Below are 19,319 nucleotides of genomic sequence, written 5' to 3'. Positions count from 1 at the left end.
GGAAGGGGGGGATCAGGATATTGGAGGTACTGTACCCAAAGTAAAGGGGAAACATCCCTTTGGCCAGAAGGCAGGCCAAAGGGTTTGGCGGTTTGCTAACGTCAACGTACTTCAATTTAGCCAAAGAAGCAGCTCCAAGCAAAAGTCTCTTACTGCCCATGATTACAAAACCAAAAGAAAAGGACAAAGAGAGTTCTGTCTCAACCTCATCCTGGTGTGGAGTGCAGTTCCTCCCACAATCATACCAGAGACCCCCTTGAGATCACTCTACCCCTTTATTGGTTTGAAGGTTTTCTCTTTTGTCAAAGTACAGTCCCCCCCCCCCCCCCCCCTACCCAACCCCCGGCCCACCTTCCCAACCTCCTCCAATGTACAGTTTCTTCCCCTTTTTGTACTCATAAACAGTACTGTATATTTGTAGATCTGGTATGTCATAAATGTCTAGATGTAACAGTATACCGTCTATCTGTATGTCATGTTATGTCATATATGTCATGATGAATTGAAAATGGGGGACCGTGATGTAAACAAGACGAAAGTCTTTCTCTGCTGCTCTGCATCCCCCTTAACAACTGTGTGCATTGAGCCGTACTGTATTATTGTACCCATTCTGTGCAATCTGTTAATAACATTTTCAAAACCATTTTTATTGTCAAGCGGACAGCGACTTGGACCAGCCACCGGAGGAGGAGGAGGAGGCGGCGGCTCGGAGGGGAATACCGGCCCGCTTGTTCCACTCGGCCTCTTGCGGAGGGAGATGGTCTTCGCACAGCTCCTTCGCCGCTGCCAGGGCTTCGGTGCGAGAGGAGGCCGCGGTCTTCATCGCTGCCCTGGAAACCTGCGTCACAAACAAACAACAACAACAGTCTGAGAGGGGGCGATCGTTTTGGCCGCAGCAGGTCAGGGGTCAGGGGTCCAGCGGGGGGATCCGTTTCTTAACCCTTTCACTGCCACACTACAGAAGGTTAATCCTTTACTATCGCACTATACCGACCTAGCGTGTCTTACCGTGCTTTTGTAAAAACTCACGTACATATACCCGATATGTCTTACTCTTATTATTATGTATTATTGCACAAATGTCGCATTCTCATCCTATTGGATTCTTATTATTGTATTATTGCACAATCGTTGCGGGCAAGACCCCCGCCGCATTTCACTGTATACTTGTAATAATAAAAAAATAAAACTCTCGACTTGCCGGTAAAGGGTTAACCTGCTGTAGTGTGGCAGTGGAAGGGTTAACCTGCTGTTGTGTGGCAGTGAAAGGGTTAACCTTCTGTGTATTGTCACAGTGAGAAGGGTTAACCGTTTTGGTAGTGCGGCCGTGAAAGGGTTAACCTCAGGCAGTGTTGTAGTGCTCGAGTCTCCAGGACTCGTGACTGATCTCCAGGACTCGTGACTGGTCTCCAGGACTCGTGACTGATCTCCAGGACTCGTGACTGATCTCCAGGACTCGTGACTGATCTCCAGGACTCGTGACTGATCTCCAGGACTCGGGACTGGTCTCCAGGACTCGTGACTGATCTCCAGGACTCGTGACTGATCTCCAGGACTCGTGACTGATCTCCAGGACTCGGGACTGATCTCCAGGACTCGTGACTGATCTCCAGGACTCGGGACTGATCCCCAGGACTCGTGACTGATCTCCAGGACTCGTGACTGATCTCCAGGACTCGTGACTGATCTCCAGGACTCGTGACTGATCTCCAGGACTCGTGACTGATCTCCAGGACTCGTGACTGGTCTTCAGGACTCGTGACTGATCTCCAGGACTCGTGACTGATCTCCAGGACTCGTGACTGATCTCCAGGACTCGTGACTGGTCTTCAGGACTCGTGACTGATCTCCAGGACTCGTGACTAATCTCCAGGACTCGTGACTGATCTCCAGGACTCGTGACTGGTCTTCAGGACTCGTGACTGATCTCCAGGACTCGTGACTGATCTCCAGGACTCGTGACTGATCTTCAGGACTCGTGACTGGTCTCCAGGACTCGTGACTGATCTTCAGGACTCGTGACTGGTCTTCAGGACTCGTGACTGGTCTTCAGGACTCGTGACTGATCTTCAGGACTCGTGACTCCACTTGGACTTGAGCACCGATGACTCGGACTTGGACTCGAGCGTTGACTGCATTCGGACTCGGAAGGTGCTGCAGACGAGGACTCGGACTTGTTCATTGATTATTTATTATTATAATTTTTTCTAATAGGCCCTAATAATTTAGCATAAGATATTGATGGCTATATTAATACCGTAACATTACTTCATTTTGTGCAAGGGCAGACACGTGTGTTCCACCTACATGCGGATTCACGTTGACGCCCTCATGTTCAGCCTTGACAACTGGGCCTCCACTCTGGCTCCACTCTTGATTTTGGTTTTGGGTGAAACTTGGCTTTGGAAAGAATATTGATGACTCCGATTTGGCTCTTTATATGCCGATGACACGGTTATCTATTGTATGGCAGATTCTGTGCAGTTAGCGACTGAAAACTTGCAGCGCTCTTTTATTGCTTTGCAAGATGCCCTACATCAACCTATGCGTGTTCTCAATTCTAATAAAAAAACTAAATTCATGATATTTTCCAGGGCAACATTTTCACAACACAAGAGTCACTGAATATAAACATCTGGGCCTGTGGATAGGAGAAGAATTAACCTTTAAATTTCATACTGAGAAACTTGCGTCTGAGAAAGGTTGGCTTTCTGTACAGAAATCGCTCAAGATTCCCTCAATTCTGTCGGAAAAGAGTTGTTGAGTCAATATTTTGTATCTGTTCTTGATTATGGAGATGTCATTTATCGTCATGCTTCGGCTTCCACCCTGAAACCCTTGGACTCTGTGTACCACTCTGCACTTAGATTTATTACTGGAGATAGGTATGATACACACACCATACAGTAAGGTTGGTTGGCCATCCCTGGCAGCCAAAATCATTGTACATTTTCAAGGCATTGACCGGCAAACAGCCACCGTATATAGCTGCCCTGTTGGACAGGAATGCTCCAGCCCATCAAACACTAGTAACTGGATCACATTTAAAGTTCCACGGACTAGTACAGGACAGCATTCTCTTATGCAGCCCCACAGTCCTGGAATGACATTCAGTCAAAGTTAAACTGATTGCACTGCACATTGTTGTTCCATTTTGTTGTACACTCAGCAGTTCTGTAAATGAGGTGGCCTCACCTCAGAGCTCACCCGAGTATAAATAAAGGTTTCAAATCAAATCAAAATCAAGGGGGAGGGGAGGTACAGGCATGGGCAGGGTAACAGTAGAAAAACATAAATATAGGCAATACAATTAGATAGAAATATAAAAATACAAGAAGATAATTTCTACATTCAAATGTTTCTATTATCAGAAACATTTGAATGATATCAGATATCAGACATCAGTTGTGAGCTCCTCTTCACTCAGTGATGATGTCACTCACACACACACACACACATACACACACACACTTGCAGTGTGTCAGTTCATCATCAGACTAGATGCATCAGTATGAATCTACTTAATTGATGCGACTAATGTCCCTCTGAATTTAGATAAAAAGGTTAAACAACATGTATAACAGTCTTGACAGTTGTCGTTCATTTGCCCCGTGTGCACAGTACTGCAGTCGTCCCGGCTGGAGGGGGGAGTCGACTGAGAATCAACAAGACGTTCTAAAGACCATCCTTTGGCAAATGTTTTGATCCGAATATAGAAATATGAAAAAAAAAAAAACAGTGTAAACAAAGGTGCAGATCAGGGTCTGTATGTCCCATCGGTTATATTGTACGTTACAATAAATATGTGACTTAACTGTATCACAAAGTCAGCTGCTGTTGGGAGGAATTCATTTCTCTAGTTGGCGTGTTCATAAAATCTATAAGCTATAATGGACCTGTCTCAAACCCTGCCCCCTTTTCTTGATCCTCCAATCACAACTGTCGCTTACCTCGGACAAACCAAGTTTGTCCGAGGTAAGCGACAGTTGTGATTGGAGGATCAAGAAAAGAGGGCAGGGTTTGAGACAGGTCCATTGAGGAAGAGGAGATACAACTGTATGTATGTTGAATGATCAGGAGATGATCATTGATCAATAAGACGTGCCAACGGCGCTTACAGTCCAGATCGATTCCTCTGGGCGTCTGATCTCATAGCAAATGTTGTTCTCCCTCAGTTTGGGCAGCGCCAGCTGGTCCGTTCTCGGAGAGGAGCGGGCTTTTTTGGAAGAATCGGAGACAAACGTCTCCACATTCTGCAAAACAGAGGGGGGGGCGAATTTCAGATTTGACACCGTGATCAAATATGAAAATTGGGTAACACTTTCCTTTACACAATGATAATTATAATAATAATAATGATTAAATACATAGAGGAACTAATGTGTTAAAACCATTCTTTAACCAATAACCACCAGTTACTCAAGTAACTCAAATCCTTATTTTCTAACCTGCTAACCTCTAATTCTAAAAGTTAGCTTAACTTGATCCCCTTGGGGAAATGCTGGCGTCATAGTAGTATGGGGGAGAGGGGAGGTACAGGTATGAGAGGGGAGGTACAGGTATGGGCAGGGTAATAGTAGAAAGACGTAAATATAGGCAATCAAATTTGATCTGAATATAGAAATATGAGAGAAATAAACAGTGTAAACAAAGATGCAGATGAGGGTCTGTATTCCAGATCGGTTATATCATGTTACAATAAATATAGGCAATGAATATTAATATATAATCTGAATATATACTATGAGTAAGAGTAAAAGTAAACAGTATACACAAGGTACCCTAACTGGCACGATATACGTCATACGTTGTAGTCCGTGCAGGTTTTGGTGGTTATAAATAGATACTTAATCATAACTGTAAAGAAGGAAGAGACCAAACACTAGAATGAGGAATAATAGAGTCTGATGTCTTCGTTTCTACCGACAACATTATCAAAAGCGCACTTGCCGGAAAGCATTTGTAATAGTAGCAGCTGCGGCGACAATGATCACATTCAGAAGTGACATCATCCCCGTTTGGGTTTTTTTTAGGACCCAAAGGCGTAACACCAGCACCACCAACACACTGGTGCAGATGGTTTCAGTGGGATGTTTGATGTGCTGAATCACTTCCGTGAGAACGTCGTTGGCGCTGCGACCCGTCATCTTCTCATTCTAGCGACGGACTTCACTTCCTGTCGCGGAGTTTGCCAACAACAACAACAACAACTGGACACAGGAAATCAAGCGTAGTCCGTTCTAGAACTCTGGTTTATGTTTTGTTTCCGTTGTCGTTTTTGTTGCTGTTGTCAAGTTGAAACCGTCTATATAAAAAGTGCTTTCGACCTTTTGCCATAACCATCGACTAGTTACACATATACACACATTAATACTACAACTCTGTACATGCATCCGATTAGCACTATACTCAGTAGTACTCATTTATATATTTAATTCCAGTTTAATCACCTGTATATTACATTTCACACGTATTCAAGGATTTACTTTTATGGCTATAAGATGCAGGACGTGTTCGAGGTTTTGGAGACGTTTGGCATCTAACCAGAGTGCAACTGCAACAGTAAAGTGCAATAGGAATATAATATAATGTACCCAGTTTAATGACCTGTACATTGTATGTTATTATTGCACTTTACTGTTACATTTTGCACTCTGGTTGGATGCCAAACGTCTTTACGTTGTACTGTACTTGTGCTGCATAATGACAATAAATCTGAATCTAATCTAATCTAATACCGGTACATCGAATAGGATGATCCCCCCCCCCCCCCCCTTTTAGAAACTCTGTCTGTAAAAAAACAGTACTGTATATTTGTATAACTTGTATATCATAAATGTCTGGAATGGATGTAACAGTAGTGTACTGTGTCTGTATCTGTATGTCACGTATATGTCATTGGACAGGGTGAGCAGCTTCAAGTGCCTGGGGGTCCACATCTCAGAGGATCTGACATGGACAACACACATAGACTCAGTCGTAAAGAAGGCGAAGCAGCGCCTCTACCACCTGAGACAGTTAAGGAAGTTCAGAGTATCGGGGAAGATACTCCAGTCCTTCTACTCCGGAGCTGTAGAGAGCATCTTGACTGGAAACATCACTGCCCTTGTATGGAAACAGCACGGCACAGGACAAGAAGGCCCTACAGAGAGTGATGCGCTCAGCCGAGCGTACCACGGGTATTGCACTACCACCCCTGCAGGTCTTATATAACAAGAGGTGCAAATCCAGAGCCTGCAGGATAATGAAAGACCCTCACCACCCCAACAACAGCCTGTTCATGCTGCTGCGGTCAGGCAAACGCCTGCGAACACCAGCAACTAGGACAGAGAGGCTTCGGCTCAGCTTCTTCCCCCAGGCCATCAGAGCCTTGAACACTGAACTCTCCACACACAAGCACACATGAGCACACACACACTATACACACGCTCACACACTAGCAGCCACTTTAACATGAGCAAGCACACACTCATGCTGCACACGCTCACACTTATGGTCACTTTACAAAAGGAAAGGTCACTTTAAGAATAGTATAGTATAACTTGAGATTGTATAATATAGCATTGTATAGCAGTGTACAGTACATAAAGACCCAGTGCCTCATCCATAGCTAACAGTGTATTGCACTACCACAGGACCTAGCATGTCCTACCATGCTCTGTAAATAACTCATGTACATATACCGATATGCCCTACTTTGATTACTTGTATTATTGCACAATGTCGTTCTATTGGATTCTTATTATATTATTATTATTGTATTATGCACAATCGCTGCGGGCAAGACCCCCCGCATTTAATTGTATACTTGTATGCCGTGACAAATAAAACTCTTAGACTTGACTTGACTCATAAATGTTATGATGAATTTAAAATGGGGCACCCTGATGTAAACAAGACAAACGTCTCTCTCTGGTCTGCATCCCCCCCTTAACAACTGTGTGTATTGAGCCGTACTGTATTATTGTACCCATTCTGCAATCTGTTAATAAAATGTTCAATCAATCAATCAATCACTCCCTCCCTCCCTCCCTCATCCCGGGGCCGAATTTACCTCCCTGTTGCTCTGGAAGTCTGGGTGGTTCTGTTTGGGCCCGGCGAGCTGCACGAGGCGTGGCGTCACCCTGGCGGTCCTCACCCCCCGCGGGTCCACGTGCCAGATAGGACACCAGCTCTCGCACTGAGGGGTGTGAGGAGGAGGAGGAGGCCCGTGTCTGGAACCCAGAATAAACACTGTACACACACACAAACTCACATCCCGACCTCAAATTCCCCAGACTTTTCATGGCGTGACCCCCCCCCCCCCCCTTAACCATGGGAGTGCCTCACTCATATGGAGTTATGAAAGTTGTTTTGCATTCTGTTCGTGGACGCTCCCTTCTCGCGCTCAAACACCGTGTTCCGCACGTCGCCGCTCTCGTGCTGCTCTCAGGATTTATAAAAAGCCTTCCGTGGTCGTCTGCGAACGTCCCAGGGGGGCTCGTACTTTGGACAATAAGCCCCATTGTCTCTCTCCGCTCCTCTCTCTCTCCTCCTCCTCCTCCTTTCTCTCCTTTCTCTCCTCTCCTCTCCCTCTCCTCTCTCTCTCCGTCCCTCTCTCTCTGGCTCTCTCCCCCTCCCTAAGCCCCATTGTCTCTCTCTCTCTCTCTCTGCTCCTCTCTCTCTCCTCCGCCTCTCTCTCCTCCTCCTCTCTCTCCTCCTCTCTCCTCCTCCTCTCTCTCTCCGCTCCTCTCTCTCTCTCCACTCCACTCTCTCCGCTCCTCTCTCTCTCCTCTCCCTCTCCTCTCTCTCCCCCCCTCTCCCTCGCTCTCTCTCCCTCCCTCGCTCCCTAAAGTTTGCTACTGAAATAACAGATGTCAAAACGCCGGCTTCCTATAGCGCACGGAGGACGCTAATTTTAGACGCGGGGTGACCAGCGGGGACTTGGAATCCTCGTATTTGACATCGTGACGTGTTTTGATTTGGTCACGTTTGGACACTTCATGTGGAAAGTCCACCCCAAAACAGAATGTACATTGTGTTATTCCAATCGTCTTGGGACGACGGTTCAGTCTATAAACATAAGTAACCGTCTCCCTAAGCTGGAGATGACTATTCCGTATGACTATTCTTTTGTTGTAAGTATTGCTTGTTAAATATGTGTACAGGCCATCTATTTCTATTGTTTATTTATTGTTTGAGGGCAGGCTAAATAAGATGTTCTCCTCCCTGCTCCTTTTCGCTCATGGAATGTGCAAATTGAAAGGCTTTGATGAGGAAAACCCTTTTTCTTTTATGGAACTGTCCATTACCACGAATGGAACAAAATACAAATTAAATTAAATTCCCTCAGAGCAGCGACACTTGAAGTGGTACGGTAAGAAGCCGAGAGCGGCTTTCAGCACGTTACGTCGAGAACCACATGTTGTCATCTTGTGATCTCGACATGACAGTGTTTCTTTTCACGATCACGAGTTAATGGTTTCATAATCTCAAAATGTATTAATTACAACGATGGCTGCTTCTGTAAATGTACGTCAACGTCAACGGACACTTTTTTGGAGTCGCCCAGTGATGTTGAACTAGCCACAGCTCGGCTTGTGGGCCCAGTGATGTTGAACTAGCCACAGCTCGGCTTGTGGGCCCAGTGATGTTGAACTAGCCACAGCTCGGCTTGTGGGCCCAGTGATGTTGAACTAGCCACAGCTCGGCTTGTGGGCCCAGTGATGTTGAACTAGCCACAGCTCGGCTTGTGGGCCCAGTGATGTTGAACTAGCCACAGCTCGGCTTGTGGGCCCAGTGATGTTGAACTAGCCACAGCTTGGCTTGTGGGCCCAGTGATGTTGAACTAGCCACAGCTTGGCTTGTGGGCCCAGTGATGTTGAACTAGCCACAGCTTGGCTTGTGGGCCCAGTGATGTTGAACTAGCCACAGCTTGGCTTGTGGGCCCAGTGATGTTGAACTAGCCACAGCTCGGCTTGTGGGCCCAGTGATGTTGAACTAGCCACAGCTTGGCTTGTGGGCCCAGTGATGTTGAACTAGCCACAGCTTGGCTTGTGGGCTCATAGAATCTTTGTTGGCGCTACTACATTCAAATAGGTTTTATTATGTTTTATTTAAATAATAGGGTTTACAGCTCTGAATCTGAAAACATACCCATATCCCATTAACCCTTTCACTACCACACTACAGAAGGTTAACCCTTTCACTACCACACTACAGAAGGTTAACCTTTCACTACCACCCTACAGAAGGTTAACCCTTTCACTACCACACTACAGAAGGTTAACCCTTTCACTACCACTCTACAGAAGGTTAACCCTTTCACTACCACACTACAGAAGGTTAACCCTTTCACTACCACACTACAGCAGGTTAACCCTTTCACTACCACACTACAGAAGGTTAACACTTTCACAACCACACTACAGGTTAACCCTGTCACTACCACACTACAGAAGGTTAACACTTTCACAACCTCACTACAGCAGGTTAACACTTTCACTACCTCACTACAGAAGGTTAACCTTTCACTACCACCCTACAGAAGGTTAACCCTTTCACTACCACACTACAGCAGGTTAACCCTTTTCACTACCACCCTACAGAAGGTTAACCCTTTCACTACCACACTACAGAAGGTTAACCCTTTCACTACCACACTACAGAAGGTTAACCTTTCACTACCACCCTACAGAAGGTTAACCCTTTCACTACCACACTACAGAAGGTTAACACTTTCACAACCACACTACAGGTTAACCCTTTCACTACCACACTACAGAAGGTTAACACTTTCACTACCACACTACAGAAGGTTAACCCTTTCACTACCACACTACAGCAGGTTAACCCTTTTCACTACCACCCTACAGAAGGTTAACCCTTTCACTACCACACTACAGAAGGTTAACACTTTCACTACCTCACTACAGAAGGTTAACCTTTCACTACCACCCGACAGAAGGTTAACCCTTTCACTACCACACTACAGAAGGTTAACCCTTCACCACCACACGACAGAAGGTTAACCTTTCACTACCACACTACAGCAGGTTAACCCATTCACTACCACACTACAGAGAGTTAACCCTTTCACTACCACACTACAGAATATTAACCCTTTCACTACCACACTACAGAATATTAACCCTTTCACTACCACACGACAGAAGGTTAACCCTTTCACTACCACACTACAGGTTAACCCTTTCACTACCACACAACAGAAGGTTAACCCTTTCACTACCACACGACAGAAGGTTAACCCTGTCACTACCACACTACAGAAGGTTAACCCTGTCACTACCACACTACAGAAGGTTAACCCCTCCACCACGCTGCTATGATGCCCGAATTTCCCCAAGGGGATCAATAAAGGAATATCTTATTGTATCTCATCTCAGCCAGAGCCGCGCTCCTCCGCTCCACAAACGGCACAATGTGAGCTCTATTCTGGGGCGGCTCTCTCCCTCTCCTCCCAGTGATGGGGCTCTTCACTTTACCGTGCTTCCTGGGAGCTGCGCGCCCGGCTCCTGGGTGTCGAGAGGCGGACAATGTGCTCGTACTGCGCCGCCTGGGAGGAAGGACGCCACGTCCTCCTGGACGAGCTCGCCGCCTCCTTCCTGCAGGAACATGGGAGCTATTACCACATCCATTATGTGTGTCTGTGCGTGTGTGTGTGTATCTGTGTGTGTGAGTCAGTATGTGTGTGTGTGTGCGTGTGTTAGTGTGTGTGTCTGTGAGTGTGTGAGTTAGTGTGTGTGTGTGTCTGTGTACGTGTGTGAGTTAGCGTGTGTGTGTGTGTGTGAGTTAGTGCGTGTGAGTTAGTGTGTGTGTGTGTGTTAGTGCGTGTGAGTTAGTGTGTGTGCGTGTGCATGCGTGTGTTAGTGTGTGTGTGAGTTAGTATGTTAGTGTGTTTGAGTTAGTGTGTGTGCGTGTGTGTGCATGCGTGTGTGTGTGTGTTAGTGTGTGTGAGTTAGTATGTTAGTGTGTTTGAGTTAGTGTGCGTGTGTGAGTTAGTGCGTGTGTGTGTGTGTGTATATCTGTGTGTGTGTGTATATCTGTGTGTGTGTGTGTGTGTGTGTGTGTCAGAAGGATGTCACGCTGGAAGGGGATATCAAGAACAATGGGGCAACGTTCTAGAGGCTCGTTAACGAGCAGGCAGCAGGTAAACACTGCATCTGGACCCGAGCAAACAAACCGCCATCAAACACCTCAGCTGGACGCCACGGGGCCGACCCGCTGACCCGGGACGAGCCCGACCTCCGTCCCTTTGAAGAAGTCCAAGTTCAGTTTCTTATTTTTGAAACGAGCCAGATATCTGTTGTTGACCTCAGTAATAGTTGGGGGGGAGAGAGAGAGCGTGTGTGTGGCCCTGAAGACGGATGCTGAGGACACACAGCCACCACCAGGCTCCCGTCTCCCCTGGTCTCTCTGATCACTAACAGAATGGACTTTCAAGCAGGGGGGGGGGGGGGGCTGGGGGGGGGACAGTTTAACATTTACATCGAGTCATTTAGTCAGTTAGCTGATGCTTTTATCCAACCTTCTGCACGACAAGTCAGCAGGAAGGGTACAACTCTGGCAGCTAAGGGTCAGTAAGATTGTTCGTCAAACAGTGTTGAACTTGAGTGCATACGAGCATAGTAGGCAGTAGGGCTGACCCCTATTAACCCATTAGGCGACTAATCGGTCGAAAGGAGCCGTAGTCGACTGGCCAACCTCTTAGTCGAATATAAGAGAAAAAAAAGAAAAGAAAAAAGTATTAATATATATATTTTTTTATCATTCTTTCCAAAAGAAAAGAGGCCTAGAAGCGTGGCTAACGCTAATGGCACGCATACCAGAGGCTAACTGCCTACGAAAACAGGCACAGAGGCACTGAAAGATGATTTCACCCGTCTAATGAACACACTAGACTAGACAAATATCAAGATGTATCCATCAGTGGACCAATTGCATGTTTTCGCAGAGGACAAGAAGCCTTCAGTCGACTCCTTCAGACATTAAGCACCCCCCCCCCCCCCACAGCCCAAATGGAATGATGATAAAAAAAAATTTAAATTTAAAATATTATACTTTTTTTTTCTTTTTTTTTAGTCGACCAACTAACGGCAAATTTTGGCCAATCCTAGTCGACCATCCAAATCCTTAGTCGGGGACAGCCCTAGTATACTATAGATATTGTCCGGGTTTCGTCTGTCCTGACTGCGGTGTGAAGCTCGTTCCATCGTTGTGGCGCGACGACAGAGAACAGCCTGCTTCTCCTTGTTGTGTTTAAGATAAAGTACGATGAAAATCTTGTTTTTTTTTCAATCTCATTGCATTTTTTCCCCCTACAGATGGTATCTTCTTGATGTGACATTACGCAACATGTTCGAGCTGTCGTTGTGGAAAATGATGACTAAAGCCCTTTGATCTATATCGCCATGGATATCAACAGAATCGAGCCGTTTCAGATATCCAATCTGCTTCCTCGGAAATATTGCATAATAATACATATGGGTTACTCTGATTGGCCCATCAGTCACATCTATAGTCCTGATCCTCAGCATCATCATAATCCACAATCAAGCATCTATTCTAGATTCTATAGTGTGTACTGAACAGAAGGCCACGCCCCCTCAGCATACTGAGAGTTGGCTGTGCTCAGAGAAACATAAAGTCAAGTATCTTTAAAGGAAAACTCCAACATTTTGGGAAATTAGCTTACAGTCTTCTCCAGAGAGAGACAATAAGATAGAGACCAGTTTCCTCTCTGTGCGTTCAGTAGAAAGCTATCTGGCTGCATGTTAGCCTAGCTCAGCACAATGAATGGAAGCGGACATGACCGGGTAGCCTTCGGGAGAGGCGTTAGTTGGACAATGGCTAGGCTAGTCATGTCCGCTTCCATTCATGCGGCCAGATAGCTTTCTACTGAACGCACAGAGAGGAAACTGGTATCTATCTTCTTGTCTCTCTCTGGAGAAGACGGTAAGCTAATTTCCCAAAATTTGAGTTTTCCTTTAAGGATTGGTTTGTAATGTTGAAAATAATGACATACAAACTAAAAATGTCATAATGATACATTGGTAACTCTTTTCTGACAATAACGCTATGTGGTCCTAATAAATAAATAAATGCCAATCAAAGCAATGCATGAATTCACAAATACACTGCCTCCACAGAGTTATGTACTTATAGATGTATTACTGTATGTATTATAACTCTTAACTCTATATAGTATATATGGCTGTATATATTTTTTTTCTTACCACATATATATATATCCACATCTGTATGTACATACCTGCATATAATCCTTTTTACATATCTGTAGATACTATATCTATATCTGTACATATCCCTTACCTACTCTTACTAGTTACGCTGCTGGCCAGTGTGACTTACTACCATAGTGTCTTTATACCTGTATCACTGTACATATTAATACTACAACTCTGTTGTACATACATCTGATTAGCACCATTACTCAGTAGTACTCATTTATATATTGTAGACCCAGTTTAATCTCCTGTACATTGTATATTACTAGTTACTACTATTACTTTACTGTTACATTTGCACTCTGGTTGGATGCCAAAAATCTCTTTTCGTTGTACTGTGCTTGTGCTGTATAATGACAATAAATTTGAATCTAATCCAATCTATTAATTACATAGCTCTAACTCTCTAAAACCAAGACTGTTCTTCTTTATTCCTGAAAGGCTACAGTATCTTTCATTCAGAGTGAAAGCAGGATGGCAGTTTGGAGGGCGGAAATGCAGTGACAACTATTCTGAGCGCTACCTCCTATAATAGTGGGGGTCACGGCTCTCTGACACTGTTATTTCGGGGGTCGCGGCCTGAAAAGTTTGGGAACCCCTGCGCTAGACGACGTATCCAATGGCAACCATGAGACACACACATCCTCCCACTGACAGGGAACGGCCCTGTCGCTTTCAATCCAGACACAGTGCCGTCTCGCTCGCGGACCGCGCTTCCTGTCAGGGGCTTCCGATTGGATTACGCTGCAGCTGTGCATCAACGCGCGCCCACATGCTCTCTTAACCCCCCGACGGCTGGGAAAATAAACACGGGATTCGGGAAGCAGCCAATCAAAATGTGACGTCTTAAAAGCCCTAATATGTACATTTTCTTCACCGTAACGATGTGGGGTATATGTATTCTTCACATTTATGTTCTCGAAGGGTTTGATCTGTAGATGGGGAAGAAAAACACAATCTGGAACCGTCTTAAAGATGCTGTAAGTGGTATTTTTTTGGTCAAATAAGTTAAGTGTTAAATAGCTCTACGTTCCGACAGCCATCACTGATATAGAGTGTGTGGTCACAGTAACACGTGTCTCCCAGTCCCTCCGCTCTGCAGTAAACAGAATATACATTTTCTGGTATCCCATTCCCACTTTATCCAATCAACCCCATATCTTTACTAATTTCAAGAAATCTTGCCAAGCCACATTTGCTTACTGGCACTAAGAGTATCAATTATTGCCTTCCGGCCAACGTTTGGAGACCCCTGCAGCTAAAAACAATAGATACAAATTCTCATGTATACCTACCTCCATTCATGCCATCAATGGAGGAGGCAGGAGAGGGCGGCTTTGAGGTGGGTGGGTGGGGGTGTGGGTGGATGGTTGTGGTTGACTGTTGTGATCTGATCCTGCGACCATGTACTGTACATGTCAGTCTGTGTTCTTCTTGTTATGTATGTTTGCTGTGTTTTTTTGGAGCTCCTATTTATCTGCTGTAACATGAATTGCCCAGTTTGGGACATAACAATAAACTTGACCCGACCTTGACCCGACCTTATTTTACTTGTTTCAAGCACACATTTGCTTAAAACTAGTTTTTAGTTCTCTCTCATGATGGGATAAAGTGGGACCGGAAAGACAGACCATTTTCTGTTTACTGCAGAGCAGGAGGGACTGGGAGACCCTTATTTGAACCCAAAGAAATACCACTTTTACAGCACCTGTAATCCATGTAAATCGGAATATAGATTTACCCCCGTGTTTCCAAAACATTATCCACAAACCCTTCCCAACCAAAAGGAAAACACAGTGAACACTATTAAACCTCATGTTTAGCTCTTATCTCGCGGTCAGGCTATAGTGTTTGTATCCAGAGCTCAGTCCATCAACTACAGAATGAAAACATGTCTCCGTTCTTATCTCTTGTTCCCGGCTGCGGCTTAGTTTATGTCTGGATCACCGAGCGGGTCTTTAAACGGCGAGCGCCATCACATTACAGCATCTTCTTCTTGTCCACTAACCGAGTTGGGCGTCCCTCAAGAGGGAGCCTCTCCGGGGGGAAGGTACACTGGCATTAGTCCCCTGAACGCCACTTTCCAGCTTCCTGCACTAAAAGCAGCCCCATATATCAGCTCCTGCCAAATGCATCTCATTTCTTCTTTAAAGCCACAATCCAGATTATTATTATTTTGGACCAACTGAATTCTGGGTATATATGCTTTATATTAGATCACTTTAGCATGTGTGCATTATTTGACCCTTCTTGTAATGTTCTTAACCAATCACCACCACTCAGAATACTCCAGTGTTTATAGACATTTCACAAGTATTCAAGGCTTTGGGTGATCCAGCCTTCGAGGTGACGGCACCAAGGCTCTGGGTGATCCAGCCTTCGAGGTGACGGCACCAAGGCTCTGGGTGATCCAGCCTTCGAGGTGACGGCACCAAGGCTCTGGAACGCTCTCCCCCTGGACCTGCCCCCTCTGAAAACTCTTTTAAAAAACAACTAAAAAAACACATTTGTTTAGACAGGCCTTTGGTCATACATAGGCACTCTTTCTTGTCCTCACTGTTCCTATAGTTTTGTTTTTAATTAGTGACTGATGATTTGATCTAAATTATTTTATTCTACTCTTTATCTGGTTTCACTGTTTTTTAACTGCCGTCTGTCGTTGTTGTCATTTATTTCTGATTTAGTTTTTGTTTTTATATACTAAAGCGGTTCCGCATCACTGATATCGTGGGCGCGATGGGATGGTTGTGGCCGGGAATTCAGGTCCCATCTTCTCGAGTTTTTGGCGGAAGGACACCATCTTTTCAGGCCTTACATGGAAGACCTACCACTACCATCACACCAGTATTAGTCCGCAGGTCTTAGAGGAACTCTATAAAAGCCCCCTTGACGGTGCGCCGAGTTTTTCAGTATATTTCCCCAGAGCTTGTTCACGCATTTCGAAACGACTGTGTAAGTACTGTTTATAGTAATTTGTTGGACTTATTATAGCATCCGTTAACGTGTATGACCGTCTATAGTGTTTGTGAGATGTTTTCCCAGAGATTCTGGTCATATTTTCCATTGAAAAAGCTTGTTTTGAAAAGTACCGCTGTGTGCTAATATTTTCACCCGAAGGCTGCGGTGTTGTGTTGAGGTAACATTAGCGCTAGCTGCTGAGCTAACGCGTGACTAACGTGAACACAATTGACGTATTTATTTAGCAAATGCAGTGTTTTCAAATAGCCACATTGCTGTATTTAGTGTATTCATTAGTGGCTCATATTCATATATATAACATATTTCATTTTATCAACCTAGAATTGACGACAAGGCCTGCTGCTGGACGCTAGCGCCCATGCTAGCGTTGGCTAATAACATACAGCTGAGAACCAGGAAGACCCAGGGCGAGCCACGCTCCTACCCTACCCAGGAAAGATGGTTCTAGGGCGGCAGAGAGTATGGAGGAAGACAAGGCTCTATGAAGAGAATGGGGTAAGTTTGAAGAAATTTTTTAACACAGACATGAACATTTTATAATTACCATCACAATATGTGAAAAAAATACTTAATTTTATTTTTTTATCTAATCTACTTTCATTAATTAATTCATAACTTTTGAACAATAGATGCTATTTCTAATCCGTCAACTGTTCTATATTGCCAACAAGATTGTCTACATTCCATACATTACACATACATCTGAATAAAGCAAGGAAAGTGCAACTACATATGAACCATAATAATAAAAATTATGATAATCATACACTTATTTTATATCATTGGAAAGCCCTAGTTGTTAGCTTCAGAATGGTACCAAATATGAGGTACTTTGAAATACCCAGTAACTAATAATCGATCACAAACCAATGCAAGTTCATGTTCAGGGATTTCCTAAAATATCCCAGGACTCCATACTAAGCTGTAGTGTAGAGCACCCTGTGCATTCGTGCTGTGAAGGGTGCTATATAAATAAAAGTCATTCATTCATTCATTTTCTTTCACGGCTATACGATGCAGTTCCACGTGTTCGAGGTTTGGAGAAGTTTGGCATCCAACCAGAGTGAGAATGCAACAGTAAAGTGCAATAGGAATATAATATATACAATGTAAAAGATTCCTGCAACACACGTATTTGTGGTTTTCAGAGGTGGAGCTTTACCCCAGGAGGTGGAGCTATACCCCAGGGGGTGGAGCTATACTCCAGGGGGTGGGGCTATACCCCAGGGGGTGGAGCTATACTCCAGGGGGTGGAGCTAAACCCCAGGAGGTGGAGCTATACTCAAGGAGGTGGGGCTATACCCCAGGGGGTGGAGCTATACCCCAGGTGGTGGAGCTATACCCTTTTTGTTTACATTATTTTCCAAAGTAAGCTAAAAACGTACCTCTTCACCTTAGCCTTTTTAATACACTCTGCCACTCTGGCTCATTACATTCACACTGTGATTATTGTACTGTAAATGTATTGCACTGCACTATTTTATTCTCTCTATTTTACGCTAATCGTATGTCTATTTTCATAATTGCTGCACTGTAAATGAAAGCTATTCTATTGCACTGCTTTTATTCTGTCTATTTCATACTCATTTTAGGCCTATGTCTATTTTATGTCTACATTACTGCTGTAAAGCACTTTGGGCTGCAATTCTTGTATGAAAGGTGCTATAGTATAGAAATACAGTACATTATTATTATTATTACTACATTGGAATCGAGGACTGGGTCTTTAACGTCGACAATACACTTTGCAAACATTTTCCACTTATATGCAGAGCCAGCAGGACACAAAGAGGCAATACATGTTTTTACAGCATAAATACTGACACTGCTGCTGCTGCTCTCTGCAAACAGCAGACTCATGCTTTTTTCATAGAGTCATCAATAATGGCCCTAGTGCAGATAAGGGGGGTGGGGGCTGGGGGCAGAGAGGCTGGTTACAATTACCTCAGTTGGTCATCTCTGGCTGAGAAGTCTCTTTTGTGCCTCGCCAGGTATTGGATTCTTGCGGTTGGAACGGCTCCCAGCGCTGAGGGAGACAGGGGCCACATGGGCTCCTGGTTCCCCCACGTTAGCTTGTCACTGATCAATGAAAAACAAATATATATATAAATGGTAAATGGTGCATTTATATAGCGCTTTTATCCAAATGACAATGGCACTATGTAACAGCCCGTCATATACACTCACTGCACACACATCCAAGTTCAAGTTCCAAGTTTCTTTATTATACAAAAATACAGAATACTTTTATGTTACGATTGGGGGTAATGATGAAGGTGAGGAGAACACAGTTTGTGCAGACAAGGATGAAAGAGCCGAGACAGAGACGAAGGGTGATACTTAATGAAGGGAATTTTACTGAATCATAACCAAAATACAAAACAAACTAAAGGCACTGGCACTGGTCGCTAACATAACAACGAGGTGAAAACAATAAAACGACGGGAGTAGACGGGCACGAACTCACTTGACAAAACACCAGGGAACACGGGCACGACACGGGGACAACGCGGAGACAATGACGCCACAATAACCCAACCAACCAACAAGCAATAAATACTGACACTAATTAATAATGAAAAACAGCTGGGGAGAGACAGGCACTTAGAACAAAACAATAATCAAAAACAACAGGAACAAGGACTAGGCTATACAAAACACAGAATAAGAATACCAACACAAAGAACAACCTAAACAGATAACAAATAAACTAATTGCAACAACAGCATATTTCGAATGCAATCAGAGAGGATCCTTACTGACTGCATCATCTGCAGGTGAGCGCTAGATGGCGCTATGATACCATTGTCAATTCCTTGTGTAGGGTAGTGACACTTATTGTTTATACTGTCCCAGACATGGGCTGGTCTGGGAGTGTAACACTTTTATATGAAATGCTTTTTTCTGTTTTGCTCCTGAGAGTGTGCTAGGTAAAAATAGATAAAGTATAAAATAGAAAGTCAAGTACATAAACAAAGTGTAAACAAAAGTGTTCAATATACATATATACAGGTCGGCTGGGTAGCGCAGCGGACTAAGCGCCTGCCTACCACCGCAGAGACTCTGGTATCGAATCCAGCTGTCAGCGGTACC

The 19,319-nt window shown here is 44.5% G+C and overlaps 1 protein-coding gene across 1 annotated transcript; it reads right to left on the bottom strand.

Moving 5' to 3' along the window:
- Nucleotides 1–390: 390 nt before the first annotated feature.
- Nucleotides 391–14,966, bottom strand: spmap2l (sperm microtubule associated protein 2 like; the record flags this gene model as incomplete). Its single annotated transcript, XM_084331937.1, has 5 exons — nucleotides 391–838; nucleotides 4,119–4,253; nucleotides 7,055–7,214; nucleotides 10,485–10,604; nucleotides 14,956–14,966. The coding sequence occupies 5 exons, from the start codon at nucleotides 14,964–14,966 to the stop codon at nucleotides 653–655; spliced, it is 612 nt and encodes a 203-aa protein (XP_084188063.1). The 3' UTR covers nucleotides 391–652.
- Nucleotides 14,967–19,319: the final 4,353 nt, after the last annotated feature.

This window comes from Notolepis coatsorum, assembly GCF_963971535.1.
Source record: "Notolepis coatsorum genome assembly, chromosome: 16".
NCBI classification, from domain to species: domain Eukaryota; kingdom Metazoa; phylum Chordata; class Actinopteri; order Aulopiformes; family Paralepididae; genus Notolepis; species Notolepis coatsorum.
This window is presented reverse-complemented; position numbering and strand designations above follow the sequence as displayed.